Source organism: Andrena cerasifolii, chromosome 13, assembly GCF_050908995.1.
Source record: "Andrena cerasifolii isolate SP2316 chromosome 13, iyAndCera1_principal, whole genome shotgun sequence".
NCBI lineage: Eukaryota > Metazoa > Arthropoda > Insecta > Hymenoptera > Andrenidae > Andrena > Andrena cerasifolii.
The window spans coordinates 6,745,406-6,768,933 of record NC_135130.1 but is presented as its reverse complement, the minus strand read 5'-3'; the positions used below and the strand labels follow the sequence as shown (position 1 = coordinate 6,768,933).

Below are 23,528 nucleotides of genomic sequence, written 5' to 3'. Positions count from 1 at the left end.
CCAGGACAGGCTTAAACCTGCACCGTTTCTAAGCGCGGGACTCCTTGAATCTCCTGCGAGGTGGTCGAGGCGTTAGAAATGTTCTCTTCGGATACAGTGCTTTTGCTGGCGCTCGAAGTGGTCACGGCGGAACCGGAAGACATCGGGATATCGTTGGACGTTGGGACTTGCGAGGTAGGAGCGGACTTGGATTTTTCAGGGCTGATGGAGGACGGTTCTGATTGGCGCGGCAAGGACTTGCGCCTTTTCAGAGACTCGCGGTGCCGCTGGTCGGCCTGCCGTTTTTCCGTTTTGCTCTTAACGCCGCCAGGCTTCTGCGTTACCTGTCGAAGCCAATAGATCAATGTGGGATGTTCCGTGGGTAAATGGGGCGATGCAGCTTGGCGAATTTGTGGAAGAAAGAATTCGATTGTGACAGAGCACCGGGAAGAGTCGCGGCCTGGATTTGAATGGGCCTTGTATGGCGGGAACTTTTTAAACGTCATAGTATGGTCGGAGATAATGTTTGCTACTCTTCCTCCCAGGGGCTCTGCTTTCTGTACAGGGTAATTTGTGTAACCTTTGATCGAATACCGTTGCTTTTAGAATTAGGCTTGCGATTTAAGGATCTCAGTCTGACGGTCACACGAATCGCCGTGTACAGAGATTTGAAATGTGATCAAAGAATAGGTATTAATCGTCAAAGTTGGAATAATATTACTCTTTTGATTTAATCATAATTTCCACCATGTTCGGCTCTGAATCCTCTTTGTTTCCCTTCTCTTTTAACAGAAGCGATTAAAATCGTTTAAGTCCAACATTTAATTCCTACATGTATCTGCGCGCATTTATGCGCAACTTTCTCGTGGTACACCGTGAAGATATAAAATGTCCGTATTCTCTCTAAAAACAACTCGCGCGGACGTTTAAGACGAGTTCTAAGTATCGATACGATCACTAAATGATAAACTCTTTTTAGAATATCGTAGGTGAACGTCGAAAAAAGCCACTGTAGCACTTGTGAAAAAAAAAATGAAAAATAATTACGATCCGTGTTTGGGACGCGCTGTCGCGGTAAGCATAAATGTTCCTTTAAAAAAAAAAAAGATCCGCTACGAAAATATCAGCTTTCATAATTTTGAACATAGTACAACCTGCGCGCGCGCGCGCCAGATTTAAACGCGTTCAGTTCTCGTGGCGGGAAATTCGAAATTTTGAAGCGCTCGCAGCAAGAACGTGTGCCAAACATGTGCTCGCGTGTATATCACACTTGCTATCGACAGAAGAAGGAGATGCGGGGGTTGGGTTTTGGGGGTAGATGGACCGCCTACTTCTTTCGTCCACAGTGAGAATGTCCGGGTGAAAGTATAGACAGTAGAAATGTTATAAAATGAAATGCTCTGTTACCTTGTAAAACGTGTTACATTTAACATCGAGGCGATGAATCTTATTTTTTTTGTCTGTTTCTTTAATGTTTTGTTTTCAAACGCGTGAGCCGTAGTAGTACTGTTTCTATTTTTTTTCTTTTCGTTTTCTTTCTTTCTTTTTTTTTTCGTCGAACACACAAGTCAAATAGACGGACAGCTGTCGTGCTTAAAATGAGTGTCGGTTCTTCTTATCATTATTTCTCTCTCGCTCGCTCGCTCTCTCTCTCTCTCTCTCTCTTTCTCTCTCTCTCTCTCGCTCGCTCGCTCTCTCTCTCTCTGCTTATGTTATTCGTTACGAATTTCTTGTCCTTTAATCATACAATTAATCCAACAAATACGCTCGTACACGAACACACGCATCCACAGCACGCGTGTATACGTGTACCAGTGGTTCGTCTCGTTTTATATTCATGCTCCGCCTCTCAACACCTTCCCATTTTCATTGTTTCATGTACAGTGCGGGCGAAAGGTCGTCGTCAATCGCGATATTCGTGGTCCACGAATGACAGCGACTTAATCATCGTGCGCAAACTATACTCTGAACATAATCGACTGGCCACTTTCTCTCCACTGTCAATCATGCCACGTAGAGCTCCCAATTCTCTGCCAAGTCGGCCTTGCCTCTCTGAACGGCAGAGGGCGCGTAGAAACTAGAGGTAAAGTGGGAGGAGCCAAATGGCGTGGCGCCGGGGGGGGGTGGGGGGTAGGGACAGCTGCTCTGTGACACTGAGCAGCCAGCGGACTTCTGTTCTGACTATAGCTGGTACCGTGGCTCGATCTTTCGCCCTCCCTACTCGGACCTGCTCCCTCTTCTTCACTCCCCGTCGTATTTTTGCTTTGTAATAGTTAATATATTAAAATATTATGAACTATGGCGGAAAAAACGTTGATCCGAAGAAATAATTATTATGAACCGTATCCGACAGATCATCCTCGTGCTCGTAACATTTTGAAAACTTGACTCGATTAGTTTATATAACAATAGTATTATGCTGTTTATCGATCCTCGAAATAAATAACGTTTAAGAGCTGCGAACTGTTGAACGTTCCCTAGGATCGCGTCTCTGTAACGTTCCACCGACATAGGGGACGATGCACGCCGAGGGCAAACTGGCTGGCCCGTGCCGACGAAGTTATTCAACGAGTTCCCTTCTGTTCCGCACCTCGTTCTAGAGAGCTGACTAGGTTCGTGCAATGCAATTTTCACGGTTTTCGCAATCTTTGCTAAGCGGGAAAGCTGACGATTAGAGGCTCGCGTTACAATGCGCTGTAGACGCGATGCCGTCGCGTGCGATGAAGAAATTAACGCGCCGCCTCGCGGGGCTACTCGGATGCAGAGTGCTAAAGCGCTGCTGATACTATGCTTACTATTATTGCTTAGAACTATGTACAATGTTCGTTAAACTGAATCCTATCGAGAACACTGGAACGTAAACTGACGAAAAGGCACAACTGTTGCGCGCGCGAAAACTTATTTAACCTGCGCTCGATAAGAAATTGCATTCGATTCTACGCCAAAGTGTCGATCCTCTCGCGGATGAAGGCCATGGTATTACAGGCAGTGATATGATTATGCTTTTAGATGTCCATGAGTTTCTTCGAACGAACGCGGAGAACGTGTCTTCTACGAGTATGCTAACAGCCTACGAACCGCCCTGCACCCTTTACTTTCTTCGGCCGGATCGCCGGAGGGGATCGGCGGCCCCCGCGGCGTCGCCGGTTCTGGTGCAGAGGGTTTTTCAACAACGTTTGCCGCTTTACATGCCAGTCACAGTGAAATTGCATTCCCTACGGAGCCGGGTGCCGTGCGTCCGGGGGCCATTCGACGGCCAGAGAGTTCACCTATACAATTACACTCTGCATTCCAACAGGCGGGATACAATTTCGTCGGGGCAGAGAAGCAACGGTGCTCGGCGATGTCGCCGCGACTCGAGAATTCGTGGCCAATGGCTCCGGGCGGTGCATCGTCCCCGCGATCGGTGCCTCATGTTTGCTCTTTTCCTTCCCTTTATGAAGAGATAAAGGTTCGCCCCCTTAGATTATCTCTATACACGCACATGAACACATACACGCACGCATGCACACACGCGAGAGCGCGCTAAGAGGAAGAAAAGAAAACGCCACGCCTAAAGGTGATTCCCCTTCGACTCTTTCTTCCTTCTTTCCAAAAGAACAAAAGTTGGGTTGGGGTGTGTGTGTGTTGTGTGTGTGTGTGTGTTGGGGGGAGGGTGGGCTGGGGGGGACGAGTGATCCGCGGGATCGCGAAGCTAATTACGTCTAATCACGTCGCCGATTCCAATTACGGTTTTGGCGCCGTTCGGGTCTTCCGGTCGAATCTTCGCCTCTCGTTTTTCGCTCCCTTGCCACATTTTCTCTCGCACAGCGGCGTTCGCTTTCTTTGCGCGTACGCTCTACACACAGACTCTACACGCCAGACCTGAGTGGGCCGATTGATGAACGCGAGGGAACACGGTGGGCTAGGAGAATGGGATCTCGTAGAACGATTAAAAAGAATGGAGGAGGAAATAGAGTTCATCATTGCTTTCGATGAGAAAAAGAAGTATCAAAAGACTGAAAGGAATTGATAAGTCACTGATCATAAAACGGACTGACGACAACCTATGTTTTTTTTTTTTTTTTTAAAAAAAGAAGAAAATATTAGAACAAAATGAAAATCAGCCCGCTCGAGGCCGGTCCTTGTGATCAGTGATCAGGACGCAACTGATAGTTCATCTGGTAATAATGGTACTAGTAATTATAATAGTAATAATAAAGAGAATAATCGTAATAATAAGTATAATGACAATATAATCGTAATAATAATAATAATAATGATAATAATAAGAATAATCGCAGCGAGCGCAGGGTTTTCATACCACGGCAATTTAATCTCCAGTCGCAAGCTGGTGGAGGGATCGGGGGATGGACAGCTTAATGCGAGTAGAAGTTGGCGGAATAAAGTTAATTAATCTAATGCCCCCGCACTTAGACACGAGAGGGGGCTACGCCAGCGAGAGGTGTAGGGTTCAATGAAAAGGTAACGCATGCACCCTCACCCGCGGTGGGGGATATACCGATTATTCGTACAATTAGTAACAGGAGAGAACGTCGTTGGCTCTACGCGCACACAACAGCTTGCGAGCACGCGCGCCGGCCCAGGTATGGAAACCCCACGTGATAATAGCAGTGATAATGATAACAGTAGTGGTCAAAAAGCCCCACCAAATATAAACGTAGGTGCGGGCCCCGGCCGGACCTCTCCCCGGCGTCGCAGCATCCGGCAAAAGGTCCGCCCGTTTGCCAACCGCGCAACGTTTTGTAAAAACAGCAAACGAAACACCAAGCTATTCTCTAACAACCACCTTCTCCGCTATATGAAAAGAAAAGAAAGAACATTCGATAGACAACTAATGGTCGTTATAAACTGTGAGTTAAATCCATGTGTGTGTGTGTGTGTGTGTGGCGATAGTAGATTCCATTTTTTTTTGTTTTCGTTTTACTTCAATAGTACTTCTCTCACTAGACACGATTCAACATATAGAAAGTTTATCGTTATTATTTAATAATAATTATTATTTATCATTTATAATTATTATCTTAAAGCTGTCTAAGGACTCTCTGCGTGGCAGGAGCGTCGTGTTTCATCTTTCTTTCATTATTTGTTTCCTTCCTTCTTCGCCCACCTTCGCTTCTTTATATTACTTTGCTTACTCTTACGTGTCAGACGATTTGTTTTTTCTCGTTTGTTCCTTATATCTGTCTCTCTGTGTGTGTTTCTCTGTTTTGCTTTTTTTTCTAAATCGTTTTACGCTTTTTTTTCTTTTTAACAGTTAGGTACGCTGTAGTCGTCCTCACTTTAATAACGTGTTCGCCCTCTCCTTTTGTATGTGTTTTTTTTTGTTTTGGACACGCAATCGCGCGCATTAGTTTAGACAGTGTGTCTAGGTCACCGTAGGTGTACGTGTGTATATTTATATCTTAAATATATACTACTTGTTGATGCTTTGTAATTTGTAATTTGTATAGATCACAATGTGTCATACCATCTGCGCCAGTGAACGATATTCTTCTTTTTTTTTATATCTCTATGCCTTTTTCCTTGCCGTTTCCATCAGAACGCTCGGTTTGGACAACTATGCCATCTTGTGCACAGACCGCAGGTTCACCGACCCCCTTGAACTCAACAAAGTTTCGCAGAAGTGTCGCAGAAGAGAAAGACAAGAATGGTAAGACGGTAGAAAATGGACACACGAACGTGCAAACAATCGATTCGAGGGGACAGCTACTTGTTTCACGAGTCGTTCGGTGCGTTGAAAAAAAAAAAGAAAAGAAAAGAAAAGAAAAGAATGACGACAGCAACGATGCGACGAGAACAAGGGACCAATAAGAAGGTGCGAACTATTCTTAAATCGAAGAGGATCGGGATTTATCTTTCGTGTGTCTCGATAGTTCACCCACTCGTGCGTATTCGAATTTCTTAATTGTGATTTATATTTTCATTATATCATCAAAAACCTACGCGCTAAGTAAATTCAGACCAGCCGAAATTGTCGATTTAGAAGGAAATGCAATCAAAGAAGAAATATCTTATCGAAATAGATAATAGGTTCATTGCTAAAAAATAAATAAAATTTTTTTTTACTCATCTCTTCAAAACGTGCAACGCGCCGGACAACGCACGAACCGGACGCGCCTTTCTTCCTCCCTTCATCTCTCTCTCTCTCTCTCTCTCTCTTTTTTCCCCATTTAATTAAATAGCACTTTTATGCGTTTAATGCATCTATGCCGCTCCACTGCTCGATCATTTCGCACCAGTGCGAAATATATTTAAGATTATTAATTATTTCGGTTCGTCGTCTCGATTAGAAGAAACGCAAGAGAACGGATAGATATTTTCTTTTTTTTTCTTCTTTCTTTCTTTATCATTGTTGATATTAGCACAGCGTTGCAGAATCAAAGCGTATTAAGATTTTCCTTTTCCATTCAGAGAAATAACTCGACTGCGTTATTTTCTCCTCCGACTCGGTCGTTCGTTTTGAAATATCATTTGCCTTTTCTTCTCCCCCGTTCGTTCTTCTTCCTCCCCTTCATCATCTCTCTCTCTCTCTCTCTCTCTCTCTCTCTCTCTCTCTCTCTTTTTTTAATCTTTTTCTTTTGTCTTCGTATTCATTTCATCCTGCGCCCGTCTGGTCGGGACCTAAGCAATTGCTTTGCCCGCAACACCTTCAATTCGATTGATCGCGCGTTACCGGCTGATACACAGTTGCCTGGGTCCACGGACATTGGCATTTCGTTACAATTATACAGTTATATAGATTCTATATAAATACCTAATATGCATTCATATAATACATACCTAATATGCAATTGTGTTAGAACTCGGCCGTCACTCAAACGTAACATAGATTACGTACGCGTGCACACCGTCTCTTATACCGTTCGTCTTTCAAGATGGAATATTATTTCATGTTTGTCGTACGTGTGTGGCTAATGTGTGTGAGTGTGTATTATATACATACATATATGTATAGAGTGTATGTGTGTGTGTGTGTCGTGCGCGAGATTTTTCGTTTGATTTCCGATGTCTTTCCGTGTGGTACGCGCTTGTCGTGTGTATGTGTACGTGTACATGCCTGGTGCACCTTGTCCCTAATGTATAAACTGTGTTGTAAACATGACTCGTGTAACTTGCACTCTGTACTGGCGTCTCTATATCCAGACACCGTGCATTTGCATACGCACGTTCCGTGCGAATCGATGAAACAAAACATAACATAATTAACTTTGTATAATATACATATTATAGGGATTCGTATTCGCCTAGCATTCACTTCCTTTCCTTCGCCTATATGTTATATATATTATTTCATAATTACTTTAATAGAGACGTCGTTCAGCTTGTAAACGAGTGTGTACGGTGTCGCGACGTCCAGATTGTGATTAAACGTTCCGCCCTGTGCGACTTAACCGGCTCGAGATGAATCACGCGCGCGCGCGCATGCTCGAAATGAAGAGAGAGGCGACGGTGGACCGGCGGAAGGCTCGCGCGCACGCGCCGACTCCGGCCGTCCGTTTCCCGCGCGGAGACGAGAGGTTCGGGGGTGATTTATCGGAGACCATCAAGCTGCTACACACGCGCCCGCGCCTTTGCCGAAAGTTAAGTCGTCACAGGCGATACCTCGTTGACCGCGGTTAACGGGCCTTTTGCCTAACGCGACCACCCACACCACGCTCTCCTTTCTCCCTGCGATCGATATAATCGTTAATATAACAATTCATTTATTCATAAATTCTGAACGATCAAATTCAATTGTAACGTGATCTCCACTACAGTCCATTTCCCCACTAAGGATCGGTGCTAATTTACCATTGTTCGTTTGAACGAATTGCGTGACGAGAGCGAAGAACGTGCAAGGTCTCGGCTGCCGAGAGCTTCCGCGAAGAGCGAAAGAAGAAAACAAGCTTGTGAACTCGAACGGAAACAACGAGGCGGGGGAAGATCGAGATCGATCGATGGCGTATAGAGAGACAGCCAGAGAAATGAACGGTAGTATTCATAACGTTTAATTGATGGCAACTCGTATCCACCTAAGAGGATATACCGCGCGATAATTCTATAATTCCTCGATCCCGTCGTTGCGTATTCCTATTCTCTGTGTATAATCGCACGAGCGGCAGAGACTCGTTCGTTTCACGCACGCACACGTCTCCACGCATACACAAGACATGCACACGCGCGCGCACACACACGCATCATCATTTGTCCTCCTTCCACTATCCATCGTTCCCTCCCCTAACCCCCTCCCGATCGACTAGCGTGGGCGACGCGGATCGGTCTGATAACCGTCGATCCGATCCCGCGCGCAAATCGAACTGCGTGATCACGAGTCTAACGTACCCTCCGAACGATCAGCCTACGGTTTGTGATTCTCTGCGATAATATTCTATACCTATATAACCATTCCAGGCGAGTGTTTTTTTCTCTGTTTTCTTTTTTTTTTTTTTTTGGTGTTCGTCTTTCCCTTTCCCCTCTCTTTTCCCTATCGTTCAAGTTGACGACGAGTGACGGCGATAGTGACGGTGGCGATAACGATGACGGTGAACGGTGACAATGACGATGTCGATGAAAATGGCGATGACGATGGCATAGACTCTGACAAGTTCCTTTAGTTTCGCTTAATGACTTGAAAACGAGTTACGGTTATAATTCCCCATTGTTCGAGTTAAGTTAAAGCCTTTTTCACTTCATTAAGGGAGAGTCTAAATTTGGATTTGGGTTAGGCTGTTGTGAGGTCGACGGTGATGGTACCTGTGCCACCACAGAGCCCCTCCCCTCGGGCAACACGCTCCCTCCGCCGCCGCTGTTCATGCCGACGTTGCTGCCGGCGCCCCTTTCCCTCATCCTATCGCAGTAATCCGCGAATATGTCGCGGAAACGCGCCCAGGATTTCTCCGGCACGGTGATTGCTGTTCTAAAGTGCGTCTTCACCTGTAACCACACGTCTCCCATTGGCATATCGCGCTGAGAACATTAAGGTGTCGCCTCCAGAGATCGGATCTATCGTAACGTAGTCGCAGCAATCCCGAAGGTACCTAATCCGGCTAGCGACCAGTAGTCACGATACACCCGATCAATTAGCAATTAGCCCATTAACCCCCATACCTCGGAAATTCTCATGTAGATGCCGCGATTGTTCTGGCCGATATCAAAATAGAAATTCTTGCTATCCACGCGCATGTACCGCCCCTCTGGTAAGTCACCCTTGAAGCCGCCATCGTCCGTGCCGTATTCCTCGAGGAGGTCCGTCAGCGCGTCGCGGAACTCGATCATACCCTGCGCTGGTATCGCGATCTGCGTCCTAGGCCCTCCCCGCGTGATGGTCTGCGACACCTGTGCAACAAACGTCCACCGGCCGTTACTACAACGGTCACCAAGCGATCCCTCCGAGCCCGACAGCGCGGCGCACGATCAGGAGCCACCGTTCTCTACGTGCTCCCTCGACATAGAAGAGCCTATCGCCCTCTAAGGAGTCCGCACACCGAGACGATATCAGAGACTGACGCCCCTTATCACTTAGCGTACAAAGTAAATTTGCATTGGCTGGTACATACAGGGTGACTCACCCGCAGGAAACGGCCGCGAGTATTTTCCTTGAGGTCCAAGTAATACCGCCTGTTATCCTTCGTTATCACCTCCGACTTCAGCTTCCCATCATCCGGTACGTTCTCCGAGCTCGGTGGACCTGCGGGTTCAACGTTTCAAATCGCGATAGAATAGCATCATAAATGTTCTCACATCTCGCTTTGGGGTTATCTACAGATTTCTATGCAGAACAGAGTTCCTTCTCGTTGCTGGGCATGCTTGGTCCCGGATCGGAGGTATGCAAGTACCGATTATAGGTAGGTAACGAACTTTCGGGGGCTAGAGGGACAATTCGAGGATGCTGCGCATCTCGAGGTTAAGGGTGGTAACAGAGTTCAGGGGCGTGACAATAGGCCCTCGAGTTTCAGTGGAATCTCTGTGCAACAAACGTTTGGATATTATGGTTTACCTAGGGATGCATAAAAGTCACTGAACGTCGAAAGGTAGTTCCGAAACTCGGACGCTGTGCTGAGCGCCAGGTAGATTTGGCTTCTTCTTCCGTCCGCGCCGATCTGCAAAGTGAAACACACACGTCGTTACCCGCCTGTTCAACATTCAGTGTCCCGTTGAATAATTTATGAAACACAAAGGAAGATACCTCGGCTACTTTGATGAACCTCCCACGTCTGTTCTGCTTCACATCGAGATAGAATCTTTTGCTCTGTATCTGCAGCATCTTCGTCGCCAACTCCTGCTCGCCCTGCTGCCCCTGCTGGCCTGGAATATCACACGCGCGGGATTAATCTGTGCCTCCATTAATCAGAACCGTTTCTCATTCGCGCAAATTCGTATCGAACCGGGGATTTAGCTATCTTAGCCCTAGAACAATTCCATCCAATGAAATGAAAAATTCTGCTCCGCTTTGGCAATCCGAAACCCTCGAAACAGGTGTTCTCCCTCAGAAACACTTCCAGTGTCCCAAATAAATCCCCCAATCGATACAAATGCCACCCGCTGTTTAAAATTCCCTTTGAAAGGAGCTCTACGTTCGACTTGGTCAGCGGCCACAGCGACCTCAGTTGCCCGCTCCATGGGCCGTCGAAGGGGAAAAGGGAGGGAAGGGACAAGGCGAGGAGCCCAGAGACAGGTCACCCAGTGTTTATTAGGTCAGCCTGCGCTCGATGCTCCTCGCTGGGCTCCCCGAGGCTGCTGTTTCTGGGTCGAAGCAGCGAAATCCGACGATCCCGGTGGAGGCACGGTGAACCAAAATGGATTCGCGTTACCTGGGCAGGGGTTTTTCTTTTGTAATGCAGAAGGGTCGATATCCTTCGTAACAGGACAAGCAGAGCTGGGCGAAAGGCTGGAGCGATGTTGCTAGTCCTCGCCGATCAATAACAGCTGCACCAGAGGTCAATGACCCGTTTGGTACCCCACTACCGCTGGATACAGAGCTCTGCCTAGTTCTTCGCTGTTATCGTCGCCAGCTTATCCTGTCCTGCCACGAAGGGAGTCCCCGTATTTCGTGTAATCGAGGCTTAACAGGAGGAAGCTGATAGAGGGAACATCCCAAGGAGCGACAAATAAATTGTATCAACGCAATAATAGGAGAAAGAAGAATTTGGCAGCTAAGGAACTAAGACTTCGAGAGGATTAAAGGCGAAGGCTTATCTGGAGATTGTTACGCTTCGAAGTTATTAATTTTAATATCCCCAAGAACCTCGCAGCAAGGATGAGCTACTGAGAGACACTTGACTCGGGAAAAAGATTGTACTGTACGAGAAGTGGCTGGAAGGCAGGGCTTGAAAACTGTTATAATATCGATTTCGGTTCTCCAAACGGTTACGAAGAACCTTGATTCTGAATAACTGTTATGAAGAACCGAAATTTCCAACTATTATCCGTTTCAGTTACGGTTCCTATTTCCCTCTTCATATCGGTTCCATAACCGTTATTTTCTCCGTTCTACATTGGTTCCGAAACGGTTCTAGAATCAATTCTTGTATCGACTTTTCCCTAATTGATATCATTAATTATCGTAGCTGCAGATTACTGTATATGCGCATATTCTTTACAGAATCCTCATAGAAAAAGAAGAAACATTTATACACGCGTTGAAATAAATAAATCAGCTAGATATTTTTACATTCACACACACTGTATCATTCAGAATAGGAAGTTAAAAGTTTCTCCTGTTTCTATAAGGATTTTGTAAAAAAGATGAACATCTACAGCAACCTACAGCTTCGATAATGAATGATATCAATTATGGAAAAGTCGATATAAAGAATTGATTCTGGAACCGTTCCGGAACCGAAAAAAATAACGGTTATGGAACTGATATGAAGAGGAAATAGGAACCGTAACCGAGACAGATAACAGTTGGAAATTTCGGTTCTTCGTGGCAGCTATTTGGAATAAAAGTTCTCCATAACCGTCTTAATCGGAACCTTTATACAACAGCTTTAAACAGTTATTTTCGGAAGCGTTTCAAGCCCTGCTGGAAGGTTCCAAGAGTCTCGTCCTAGAACTGAAATAGAGCGTGATCCAATCGCTGCGTTTAAAACCGACCTAATACCCCACCGCCCAGCGAGTGCCCAATACCAACAAAATACCGGCATTAAAAAAGTGGCTAGACCCTTTAACTCGACAACGAGGACGGCTACGTGTTTGCGACTGAAAGTAACATCCCATTTCGATGGTCCACGGCCAAGAGTGGTGAAAGATGGTGGGCAAGTTGCAACCCCGTTCCCGCAGGCATACCATCGAGTCGCATTCCGAAGGATCGATCCCCTGCGCGAAACGTGCGTGGAACGATCGATCTAACCGTAAAGGGGGGCCTCTACATCCCTCATTGTTACGTACTCGACTGTTGCAGGCTGCCCGGAATCGGGACAGGGCTCAGATCGCCCTGGAAGATCCTGCTCTTGAACATTCTGTCTATGCTACGATAGTCCATGCACCTGTACATCCTTCGCGTCTCCGCGCCACCCCCTACGATCCTCCTCCGCCCCTCTAAACTTATCCCGTCCACCCGCGTACGTATTTGTTCCCTGGTCCCTCCCTCCGTCGCCGCTAATCGATTACTATTTTCAGTTTTCTCTCTGGAGAGCCAGCAGGTTGATCCTTCCACCGACGTCCGCCCTCGTCGCGAAGCCCCTTCGTGCACGGCCACGCAGCCAGTTAATCCGCGGCAACATCGTCTGCCGACCCGTCCCTTATCGAGCCGCCAGCTGGGAATCGGGACAGGGTCGAGAACACTCCATGAAGAATGGCCCTCCGCGTCCCGTCGATACGCCGTCGTACACTCCCTCCTCGGCCCCAGCCCCTCATAACAGTCACCCCCCCGGAATCCTTCAGCACCGGCGAACAGTCCTCGATTCGCGGGAGAACGTCGTCCACTCGGCCCGCGGGCTTTGCATGATCAGCCGTCTAGGGTAGCGTTGGTCCAAGAGGATCCGTCATCCAGCGCAGCCTCCCGAGGCATCATACCAGGGATGCAACCTGCTGGCTTCCTTCCTGCTGCGTCTCCGCGCGACCTGGCCCGTCTGCACGGTCCACCGTCATCCTCCGGTCCCTCTGCCCTCCGGTCCTACTCTACTTTCCCCTCTGACTCTCCAGGTGAACTCCGCCCTCCGTTCCTCAGCCACCCCTAGGTCACCATCTATTACCAGGGGACGAGACGCGCGTCGAGCCGCGTTCATCGAAGCCCGCCAGCCAGGAGCTCGCAGGCAGCATCCCGGGTGGTAGCGGCCGTTGCCCGCCAGGCCCTAGGTCCCTCGTCTAACATCCTCGCGTTCCTGTCGTCGACCGCGTCACCCGTGGCTCGGATGGATACTCGCAAGCGGCTCTGCCGAGAGCTCTCGGTCAATCCCGCGGTGGGCTAAATCCTGGACTTTGCGGTGCTTCCGTTGCGTGGCCTCGTTCCGCGCCACCTTCTAAGCGGGCATCCCCTGCCCGACCGCACCGTCGAATCTCATCGGACACGGCTAGATCCTCGAGCCGCCACGTCCAATTGTCTTCCTACGGCACACGTAACCCCCAATGTCCTCCAGCATCCTGCGTACCACCGCGGCAGAGGGTTCCCTCGCAGCAGCGGCCTTTACAACGGTTTCACACGTGAGACGTACCCACCCCCGAGCAACGGAACCCGTTTCGCGTGCCTTCGTCTTACGTAACAGGGATATCCTCCCATATTCCTACGGCGCTACACGCGTCTCCGCGGCTTCAAGCGGGGCTGGCGGCCGTGTCGCGGCCCAGGCGGCCTATACCAGAGCCACCGTCCCGTCCGCGCATCCCGTGCTCCGCGGATTTACGAGGCGGACTCGACGTGGACGTCGACGCCGAGGCACGAAGGGGGCGGGTGCATTGATCTCTGCGCCTGGAGCGCGACTCGTGGCGCTGCACCGACCTGCCTCAACACGAACTGCATATTTCCGCTCTCCCTCTTCCAGCCAGCCCCCTCCAGGCCGTTTCCATGAACGACCGCCCGACGACGCGGCTCTGCTCTGCCCTCGACGGCTCTGCGCGTCGACGCGTTCCAGCCTCCCTCTGCTCCGGTCCTCCTCGGTGGTCCAGCTGCTGACGGTCACTCGAGCGCATCTACCTTGGCTGGACGAGGGCTCCTCCTCGCAGGCTTTAATCGTTACGCGAATGTCAACCTGCTGGCACCCACGGCGGCTCCTGTAAACGTGCAAGCTTCAGATACCGAGACTCGGTGAAACGGTCGCTCGTGAGGTCCTCGAGGATCTCAACGAGGGCTCCTGCGAGCGCCAAGGCCTCGGGGGGACTTGTTTGCGAAGGCTTGCCTTCGCGTGGACTTGGGAGAGTCTAACGTAGATGCGGATGCTGGGTAGCCCCTGTCTGGGTTGATCCACTCAGTAGGAGCTTGCTAAAGGCTTTGGAAGTTGCTGTTCCAGGGAAATCCCTGAGCCTCGGTGGCATTCGAGCAGACTCCAAAGCTACCGCCGCACGTCCGACAGCATCATTCGATCCAGCTGTCCTCCTGTCCCTTATCCCTCGCGTGTCGCGCATCAGCGGAGCTCCAAGATCGACGTCCGTGCGCTAAGAATGCATCGAGTGCATGCATGATTCATGACGGGCACGAGCTCATTGAATTTTTGTACCGTTAGAAACGCGGCGGTGGATCTGCCGACGGTGAACCCTTCACAGCCTACTTAACGCGCTCCTCCAGCACGCGTGGGCGTTCTTGGGGATATCTATGCATTAGCATTGATACATGCTGCGTTTCGGACTCTGCTTTTTAATTGAAGAGGAGCTCGCAGTTTATACAGCCGGTGCAAAGTAGTACTGTCTCCAAGATGAAATGTGGTTTGTGCTTTGGCTAGAACGCCTGAGCAGCTTCCAAGGGGGTTTCTGAGGATACAAATAGTTTAGGCATGCGCGAGAACGATAACGATGAGACGAACGCTATTTTCCTGTCGCTATTCAGCGGTCGGTATTAATGGAAAATTGTTATCAGCTCCGAGGCGGAAGCCTGGTTAATCATCGGTTTCGTCATCGAGGAAAGTCACGCTCGAGCGAATTTTTTCCCTCGCTGACGCTGCGCGTAATTAGAACCGCTGATTTCGCTATCAATGACACTGGATAGCCGACTAGAAAATACAATCTGTAAAGACGGAGAAATAATTACAATATCCGCGATGACCTGAATATTCGTATCCTTTAGAATCCGCTGGCAGCAACGAGTCGGAATATTGTTTTCGCCACTGTATCAGCAGATTTCGTGAGAGAACTAAGTGAAATGCATCGTTGCGCGATTGTCAGGGGGGAATTTAAAATTTCCCAGCAACCCAGCCGACGCATCGAGGCTTCGTAGGATGCTAAAAAATTATGTCGCTTCGCATCTGTCCTTGAAAGCATTCTAACCGCTCAAAGTCTAATCACTGCCGCTTAAAATGCAGAATGTGAGGTTATACGGTACCCAATTCCTATTTAAATGATTATTCCACGTTGGAAATACGGTGTGACGCACGTCTGCATAGGAAGAGGAAAGTGCAAGCATTCCACGGGAAATATCGTGACCCAGAGCCTTCGATTTCGTTGAAATATTCGCCGGGACGAGTGACGAAAGCGCCAATGGGATTTCCGCGAATTCCATGTTCGTCCCTTTCTCACGGTCGGTAAATTATCTCCGTGGGAGACGTGGCGGCCGATAAAGAAACGAGGACCGAGATTCGCGCGGTTGCACACTTCCGTTTCCAAATTGCTTCATAGTGACATTCCCCTATTCAGCGATTCCCCCAGGACGCCCGAAAATTCTACGGCCACCGCGAAGTTGGCTGCGGATCTACGAGAGCCAGGCAAAGGGCGCGCGTCTTATTCAAATTCGCCTATTTTTAATCCCAAGTTCTTAACTGTTTCCGCTGTTACTGAATCATCGGCCAAGCATTTCAGTGGCGTAGCCACGCGCCGCTCGAGTTCCTAGAACCACTTTTTTTTCCCCCCCGACTCTACCAAAATGCCGTTTCAGAGACGGTCGCTGAAATAGGGTTTGCGTCACGCAACCTAACCTTAAACCGTTCGAACGTAAAGTTCTTATTTAGAACGCGCCTTCAGCTTCGAATCTTAATAGATATAACGACGCGATACCTAAGTGCCCTACATTCCTAAAATCCTCTATATCTGCCTACATCCGCACTGAAACTTTCCAATTCCTATCGCGAAAGCTGAAACGGCCAGGATCACCGATAGCATTATCAATGTCGTTTCGAATTTCTCACGGAATGGTACACTTCTAATCTCGAACTCCCACGATCAGTGAGCAACGGCTACCTTCAGGGCACCAGTACTGTATCTTGCCCATGGTGTCGCCCCAGTCATCCAGTGTACTCTGTTGGCCGTCATCCTGTGATATTTCTACAATCTCACCCATTACGCCACTTATTTAACCACTCGCGACGCGATATTCCAAGGAAGTCCGCTGTAATGTCGCTTATCCTTGCGCACAACTCTTATCTGCCTTGCGAGTCACTCGATATACACTTAATACACTTGCCTACTTAGTATACTTTTCAAAACATCCGGACTAGTAGCAGAGGAACTTCGGAATTATTCCACAGACGTCACTGCACCGCACCAAGTAAAGCACCACTAAATTTCACCAAGTACCAGTTCACCAGAATGCCACATTAAGCGGTAAAAAAAAAAAAAAAAAGAAAAAACCCCACGGCTCTCGAACGAGGGGAACCGGTCGCAGATTTTACGCGCGTCGCGAACACGATTGATCGCGAGAAGTGACTCTGCCGTGGTCGGCCGGCCGATCGCGGTCTCGCGCTATCTTCACGGTGCAACGGACTTCAAGCCGGCTTTGCCCGGCCGCGAGATTAAAGCGGGATTTCCAAGCGACGAACTGAACGCTCGGCGGGATGGCACAGTCCATTCGAAACTTTCACGCGGACGTTGCAGCCGGGAAAACCAGCGGGGAGAGATGCGCGGAGAAATCGGCTTGGACGATGCGTCACGACGGGAAGGAGGGCCGAGAGAAGCGATCGTCAGCGTAAGAAGCCGGTCATATCGGGATGACGCATCGGGCATCGCCGACTGATCGTCCGCGATAATTCCCACTGGATGGTGCACATCGTGCAGGAGCAACTGGACGTCGTCGGGCACGAATGACGTACCGGTCATTCATGGAGCCCGCCGTCATGCCGATGGAATGCGCGCATGATGGTGGTGAAATCGCCCCGACCAATCAACGGCCGCCTAGCGCCGGCTTCTGCGTGCGCGAGCCACGCGCGCCACGTGACTTGGCCGCCCGAACACGTGACAACGTCGCAACCCCCCACCAATGCGACCCAGCTCACACGACATGATCGCGTGACGTCACGACCAGCTGACTGCGCTAGTACGGTTCCCTACTCCTCTGCCTCGTCCTGCCGCCACCGCCGCGCCGCGTATATACTTCTTCCCACGACTTCCATTTTTCGATGAATCCGTTTCTAGCGCGTCGAAATTGACGGCGACGCGTCGCCAGCCCGATTCGCGCGCTACGCGCGCCGAGAATAGGCGCTCGAGAGGCGGTCTGAACCCTGCAGGCGAATTTTCAACGCGGCTCCGAGCCGCTTGGAGGGTAGCGGGAGGAGGATTTTGAGAAGCGATTCTAGAACCAGATCTATGATTTCCAGCGGGCAAGATTGTAATAGTATTTTCGCCCGATTATTGCATTACCCTTTCCTGTCAACCTTCGGGTATTGATCTCCGCGTACATGGGTATCCCTGTTTATCGTTTTTATAACAGTTGGAGTTGCTCGGTTGGGCAACACTTTTTAGGCAATATTGAAATAAGTCGGCGGAGATTAGTGTTTATCTCTGGGTGTAAGTATATAGTAAGAATCATGATCCTGGTGATCTCTTCGTATCGCGCGATAAATCCGAGGTCAATATTGTTAAGAAAAATGTTTGCTCGAGCGATTATATAATTTTGATGAATATTGCTCGATTCGCGGCGAAGTTATAGGAACTAAATATAAGTTCTGGATGTTAGCGGGATAATTTTAGAGAGAAATGAGTGGAATATAAATGTAACGTTGTCATGTGAGACGAAGCCGGCGGGGAGCATCTAATTTTCTATTTCAGTGGATGTTTTAAATCGATTTCTGCCGGACGGTTTATTTGTCTCTTGGTAATTTCACTCACCAGGGTCGAAGTCTGTCCCTCCAGCATCCATTCCGCCTGGATTCCCATATCCTAGAAAAGAAGGAAACGGAAATTCGTGTTAGTAACGAGGCACGAATAAAACGAAGGTTAATGCTACCCTACGTGGCAATTACCAACTAGAGATCGTTACATATTTCCCGCGCCATGAATCATAGAAAGTACACCAGATAGCGTTTACATCGTAATCACCTAACCATCAAATCTCGATGCAAAATGCTAATAGAAATAAATTACCAATTTAACCTAACGAAATGTCACCATGCACTAACTAAATAAAGTTGGAAACGAAACATGTCGTTATCGCGACATTTTGAAATTCTACAGCTGCAACTCCAAAACGAAAAGAAACACGAGCCCATGCGGTGTAACAATTAAGTCAATATCGAACGGCATTTAACGCTAATGATGGGTCTAATAGGCTCGCGAGCTGTTCTCGATAATTAGGAAAAAGTATGATACATCCATCATTAAGAAGATTACCTGTTTACTAATACGTATTTAGTGAAACGTACTCACAAAAATACATAAAAAAAAAATATGTCGGTGTACAACTTTCATATCGCAAACTTTCCCACTGTCGATTCACCCACGCTCGATATTACACAACTTTTACATTATCAATTAGAGATAATATCGACCGAACTTATTCCTCCGCATCGGGCTTGCAACCATAACCTATTTCAACAAGTACTCGCGACCACTCGATACATTCCCCAAATACTGTTCAACCTCCTGTCCCAAGTAAATATTTCTATTCCGTGATCGATATTTCCTCGGGGCATCGCGTTCAACTTCCATCTGATACCGCCGAACAATTATATCCTATCGATCGGGCATTTTTAAATGATAAATTGAATTACTCCCATCGCTAGGCAGATACAGCACCACACATCGCGGCCGTCTCGTTTCGAGGCCAAGATCTACCAGCCCCTGTGGTGGGGGGGATCGCGTATGGCACGTGTGAAATTTACGCGAATCGTGGACCCAGACGGTTCCTTCGTTTCGCGTGTGCGCATATAGCAGCGTGTGTATAAGCGAATTCCGTGGCTGTGTGCCCCGCGTGCATGTATGCATGCCCAGATAGGTGGACAGGCGAGTTACATCACGCGTGTTCACCCGGGACTATTCCGGTTGTCTTTTGGAAGAGCGGTCAGGGTGCCTGTCACGAGAAGCTGACACAAAACACAGGCTCCCAGTGGCCGCGACTTTCAAAAACGCAACACCTGGTAGAACCGGCATCGCCGCTGCACGCCGTGTTCGACACGAGGCTGAGATACGTGGCTTGCGAAAACGAGGGGCCGGGGGAGAGGGAGCGAAACAGAAAAAGAGGGAGGAAAAATCAAAAGCACGAAGTAGAAAAGGAGGAAAGTGTGCTATAGCGTGTGTGCATGTGTGAGAGGAGGGAGAAGAGACACGAGTACGAAGCACGAGGTAAAGAGGGAGCCAGAGGGAAAGAGAGAAGGAGAGGGCGACTGTGCGTATGTGTAGGAGAGAGAGAGAGAGAGAGAGAGGTGCACACAGAGGGAGGGAAGGAGAGAGACGGAGTAAAGACGAAGGAGGAAAGAGGACAGGATTTGTCTCTCGGCCGATAAGCGGGCCGGCCATCTTGGATCCTGGGTATCGTTGAAAAATAGCAATTCTTTTCGGCGGTTGACAGAACGCCACGAGGACTGTAAGGAAAGATCGGGTGTGTTCGGGCCCGCGGTGCTCGCGGACCGTGCGCGGAGTAACGGCGCGGGTTCGGCACCACGGGAGGGTTCGTCGCGTTGGCTCGTGGAAAAAAGACGGTCCTGGTAACCGGAGGCGCAGCGCACGGTGCCACAGCCACGGAAAGATGTCGGGGCTCGCGCACGTTCGCGAGCACGTATCGCGGGACCGTGTCCGTTATCGAAAACAGTCCGGGGCGATATCGCCCGTGGGGCCGTACGGTCCCCTTAGTCCTTACTTTGCGGTTGATCGTCCAGGCTTTCCCGGTCAGACATTGCTCTTAGCGCGGTCTCTTTCCTCGGTTCCACGCGTCGTCCCACGACGTCTCGGCAACAGGCCCCGTCCGACCAAAAATCCCCCGGCACTGTCCGTGGCGCGACCCCCGCTGTATATCCACCACTAACCAGCCAGCTCACCAACCCAGCACACCACTTGCGAATTTTTCACTTCTTCACACACCACGGTCCGACCGCCGACCGACCGTCCGTCCACGGCACCAGTCGTCACCACCACCACCACACGCTCGCTCGCTCGCTCTACACCGTTCCACGCTCGCTGGCCCGACTCGCGCTCGCGCTCGCCCTCGCTCGCCTGGCTCGCTCGCTCGCTCGCTTCTTCGTCCTTTCACTCTCGCTCCGCCGCCGATCCCCGTCGCGCTGCGAGAGAGCGAGATACCGCTACACTTACTTCTCCACGCGAACCCACACACTCCTCACCTTTCGTCGTGTGACCTGCGCGTGGCCATCTATATAAGACTGCCTTATAGCCACGGGCACGATCCCCCCCTTCTCGTAGCCTCTCGCTTCCACCAATGCCCACCATTCGTCGTCCCTCTCCCTCTCTCTCGTCCGTTCGCTCTTTTTAGCGGTTCCCAGCGTTGCGTCTCTTTTCACCAGCGACCTACTGTTCCAGGCGACTGGTGGCGCCACTGTGTACGCTCGGTTATATATCGTTTCGTATCGTATCGTATCGCGTCGTCCGCCATCTTGCCCGCGTTCGAGATATCGAATTGCTTCAGGAGCATGCAGGGCTGTGTAAGGTGAGATGGAAATGTTGCGAATGTTAATTAGTATCTCAAATGAACGGGGTATGCAGTGCTGGGAGTTAAAACCGCTTAATTCGATAGGTAGGAAAGTTTCGAAGTGTCGAATGAAATGCTTTGAATTGGAGATAAATCAGGATGCTGATGTTGACGCGAGAACTTTGTATTTACTTATGCATTTCGACAATGTAAAGGAAACTTAAATAACATCATACTAATTGACCGTTCAGATCAAAGCACGTTACAGTTTTTGAAATTAATTTGTTTGCGTTCGCTTTAGCATCCGATATTCAAATTTTTCACTCACTTCCGTTGACACCACCGGACACCGCCATTTTGGCGGTTGAAGTACTGCGAGTCTGCGCATTGGTGCGTGAGCCTTTCGAAATTGAAACTCGCGTTCAGTTAAAGCACACAATTAATTATGCGTGTAAATCCCCGTATATAAAAGCTTCGTAACTTCGAATTGGTAATGTTATTTACATGATGATACATTCTGTGCTTCAGGACACGAATTCGCTGTTTGGTTCGCCCGCCTTTCCTTCCCGAGGATATTCACAGAGTTCGGAGGGATTCGGCTGCGCCGATGGAGGGGGAAACACCTACTGGAGCGGTGGTGCACGAACTGCGCCTGCGTCGGTCACGCACACGTTACCACCGCTCCTGCAGGTGTTTCCCCCTCCATCGGTGCAGCCGAATCCCTCGGAACTCTGGATATTCGCGATGCAGTGAATCCGGATCGTCTTCCACGAGGGTAAGCGAACATCACGCCTTCGATAATTAACGATCGCACAATTCTCAATGACGTGTCATTCTGAGTTGACGGTGGCTACGAATAACGCATACATTCATCGCAAGTGGTCGAGTCAGAAGTCCTGCAAATTAATTGAAACATTTTATTCATATTTTTTAAGCAAAAACACAACAAAATTCAAGTACACTTATTCCTTACACGTTTACTTTAATTCAACTAAAATATAATTATACAATAACAGGACTTGTGTAAGATGCAATGTGAATGCCTAGTACGCTTATGAATGTATGCACGTCAGTTGTAAATACTCGATGAACATGGTAGTCGATGGTGCGAGAAAATCAATTTACTCGTATCTTGTATGGATGCCCAGATAAGAGCCGTCGCCGTTTCGCCGCGGAGCATGGCGATCCCCGCTTTATCGCTATCATTCCATTTATCCTCTCCGATTCAACAAATTTTTAACTGCGTCGCAAGTCGCCCGATAGCCCCTGTTCTCTATATATCGAGACGTACGCTTTGAAATGGTTACAAAAATGGCAGCCGCTGAATAAGGCACACAATTGATGCAACGCGCATTTAATATAGCGATATACTCGTCTTTAATGTAGTCGGGTGTGAATGAGTCTCTATAAGTAATATGGATCGTCCTGGGTATTATGTGGTGTGTGTATGATGCCTAGGGAACCTAAAGCTTCGCAGGAACGATTGTGCCTATGTCGCTGTTGTGATAATAGTTGTATTATTATTATTATCGGTATTATTATTAACATTATAATTATTAATATTATTATTATACTTGATGTTACTAACGCCTGGATGATCGGTAGTTTTGTATATACAGGTATCTTCGAAGTATGTTTCGCACCTTATGATATGGGGGGGAGGTATATATATATATATATATGATTTTCACGAACCACGTCTATCAATCAACTTACGTAATATGCAACCTGAGGTATTCGATCTACTTGACACAACTCAACTAAAGCGTGAAGTATGTTGTAACAAGTGCGACTTCTGTTATGTGTACATTTATGTGTACGCGTGAAATGTGTTCTCCTAGTTCGTACTCGACCATCTATTACAAAACATCATGCTGCTCGTCTTTTGCTCGCTTAACGAAAACGGGAACCCAGTAATGTAAACCAATTCATTTCGCAAAGCTTCCCCTATATACATCTTACGTTAGCTGGTAACAGCTACGGTATAGTTAAATAGTTCACTGCGTTACCAATTTCTCTTTATCACCGACTACTACTCTGCATCCTAGCTGAACATACTTCTTTGCGTCGACCATCGTACGTGGATTTGTATATAGGCTAAGTAGGCTGCAGCCTAGGGCGGCAAATTTCGGGCGAAAGAAACTGAGTGGTGTAGCGAGATGCTTCTATTTTGGCTGCTCTCACCGGGTGATCTCTGAACGCAGAGGCTTGAGAGAATTTTAAGAACAATCCGGTGTCATTTAGCAAATTAGCGACGACTCGCGGCGTGAGTTTTCGCATTGAATCGATTCTCTAAGATTCTCTCAACCCTTTTAAATTAAAATGTTCGATGGTATTTGACGGAAAGGGCGGCAGACGCTTGTCAGCCTAGGGGCGCCAGATCTCCGAACCCGCCCCTGATTGCGCTCGGTTAATCTATCGCTCCTGAAACCTCCGCGCGCGCGATCCGTTCCGCTCGGAAATTGGTGAAAATGTTTCGTGCACGTTACAGATTACAAGGTCTCGCGTTTAAAACTTGCCTATGAGCAGTCGAAACTTCTGCAAGCGAAAGGCCATCCTAACGTGGTGCGCAGATAAACGCTAGTTGTTTCTCGTGCTTTAAAATTTACGTTCTAGATAAGTTTTGTAAAAAATA

The 23,528-nt window shown here is 48.6% G+C and overlaps 1 protein-coding gene across 8 annotated transcripts; it reads right to left on the bottom strand.

Moving 5' to 3' along the window:
- Nucleotides 1-1,360: 1,360 nt before the first annotated feature.
- Pur-alpha (Purine-rich binding protein-alpha) lies at nucleotides 1,361-20,613 on the bottom strand. 8 transcript variants are annotated; one of them, XM_076825364.1, is made up of 7 exons: nucleotides 20,111-20,613; nucleotides 18,145-18,195; nucleotides 10,148-10,266; nucleotides 9,960-10,061; nucleotides 9,519-9,659; nucleotides 9,070-9,297; nucleotides 1,361-8,895 (listed from the first exon to the last, which is right to left on the bottom strand). In XM_076825364.1, the coding sequence occupies exons 1-7, from the start codon at nucleotides 20,145-20,147 to the stop codon at nucleotides 8,647-8,649; spliced, it is 927 nt and encodes a 308-aa protein (XP_076681479.1). In that variant the 5' UTR covers nucleotides 20,148-20,613; the 3' UTR covers nucleotides 1,361-8,646. The 8 variants fall into 8 exon arrangements, with proteins under 8 accessions (XP_076681479.1, XP_076681481.1, XP_076681482.1 ...); XM_076825366.1 differs by having other exon boundaries at nucleotides 9,519-9,649; nucleotides 9,959-10,061; nucleotides 20,111-20,605; XM_076825367.1 differs by having other exon boundaries at nucleotides 9,531-9,649; nucleotides 9,959-10,061; nucleotides 20,111-20,600.
- Nucleotides 20,614-23,528: the final 2,915 nt, after the last annotated feature.

Excerpts from the sequence above, each read along its gene's own strand:
- Pur-alpha (XM_076825361.1), bottom strand. The coding sequence starts at position 16,381 with ATGGGTGAGATTGTAGAAATATCACAGGATGACGGCCAACAGAGTACA. Across the intron at positions 10,267-16,281 it reads ACAGTACTGGTGCCCTGAAG|GCCAGCAGGGGCAGCAGGGC; the intron begins GTAGCCGTTGCT and ends GTGATATTCCAG. Across the intron at positions 9,660-9,959 it reads GTGACTTTTATGCATCCCTA|GAACCCGCAGGTCCACCGAG; the intron begins GGTAAACCATAA and ends ATTTGAAACGTT.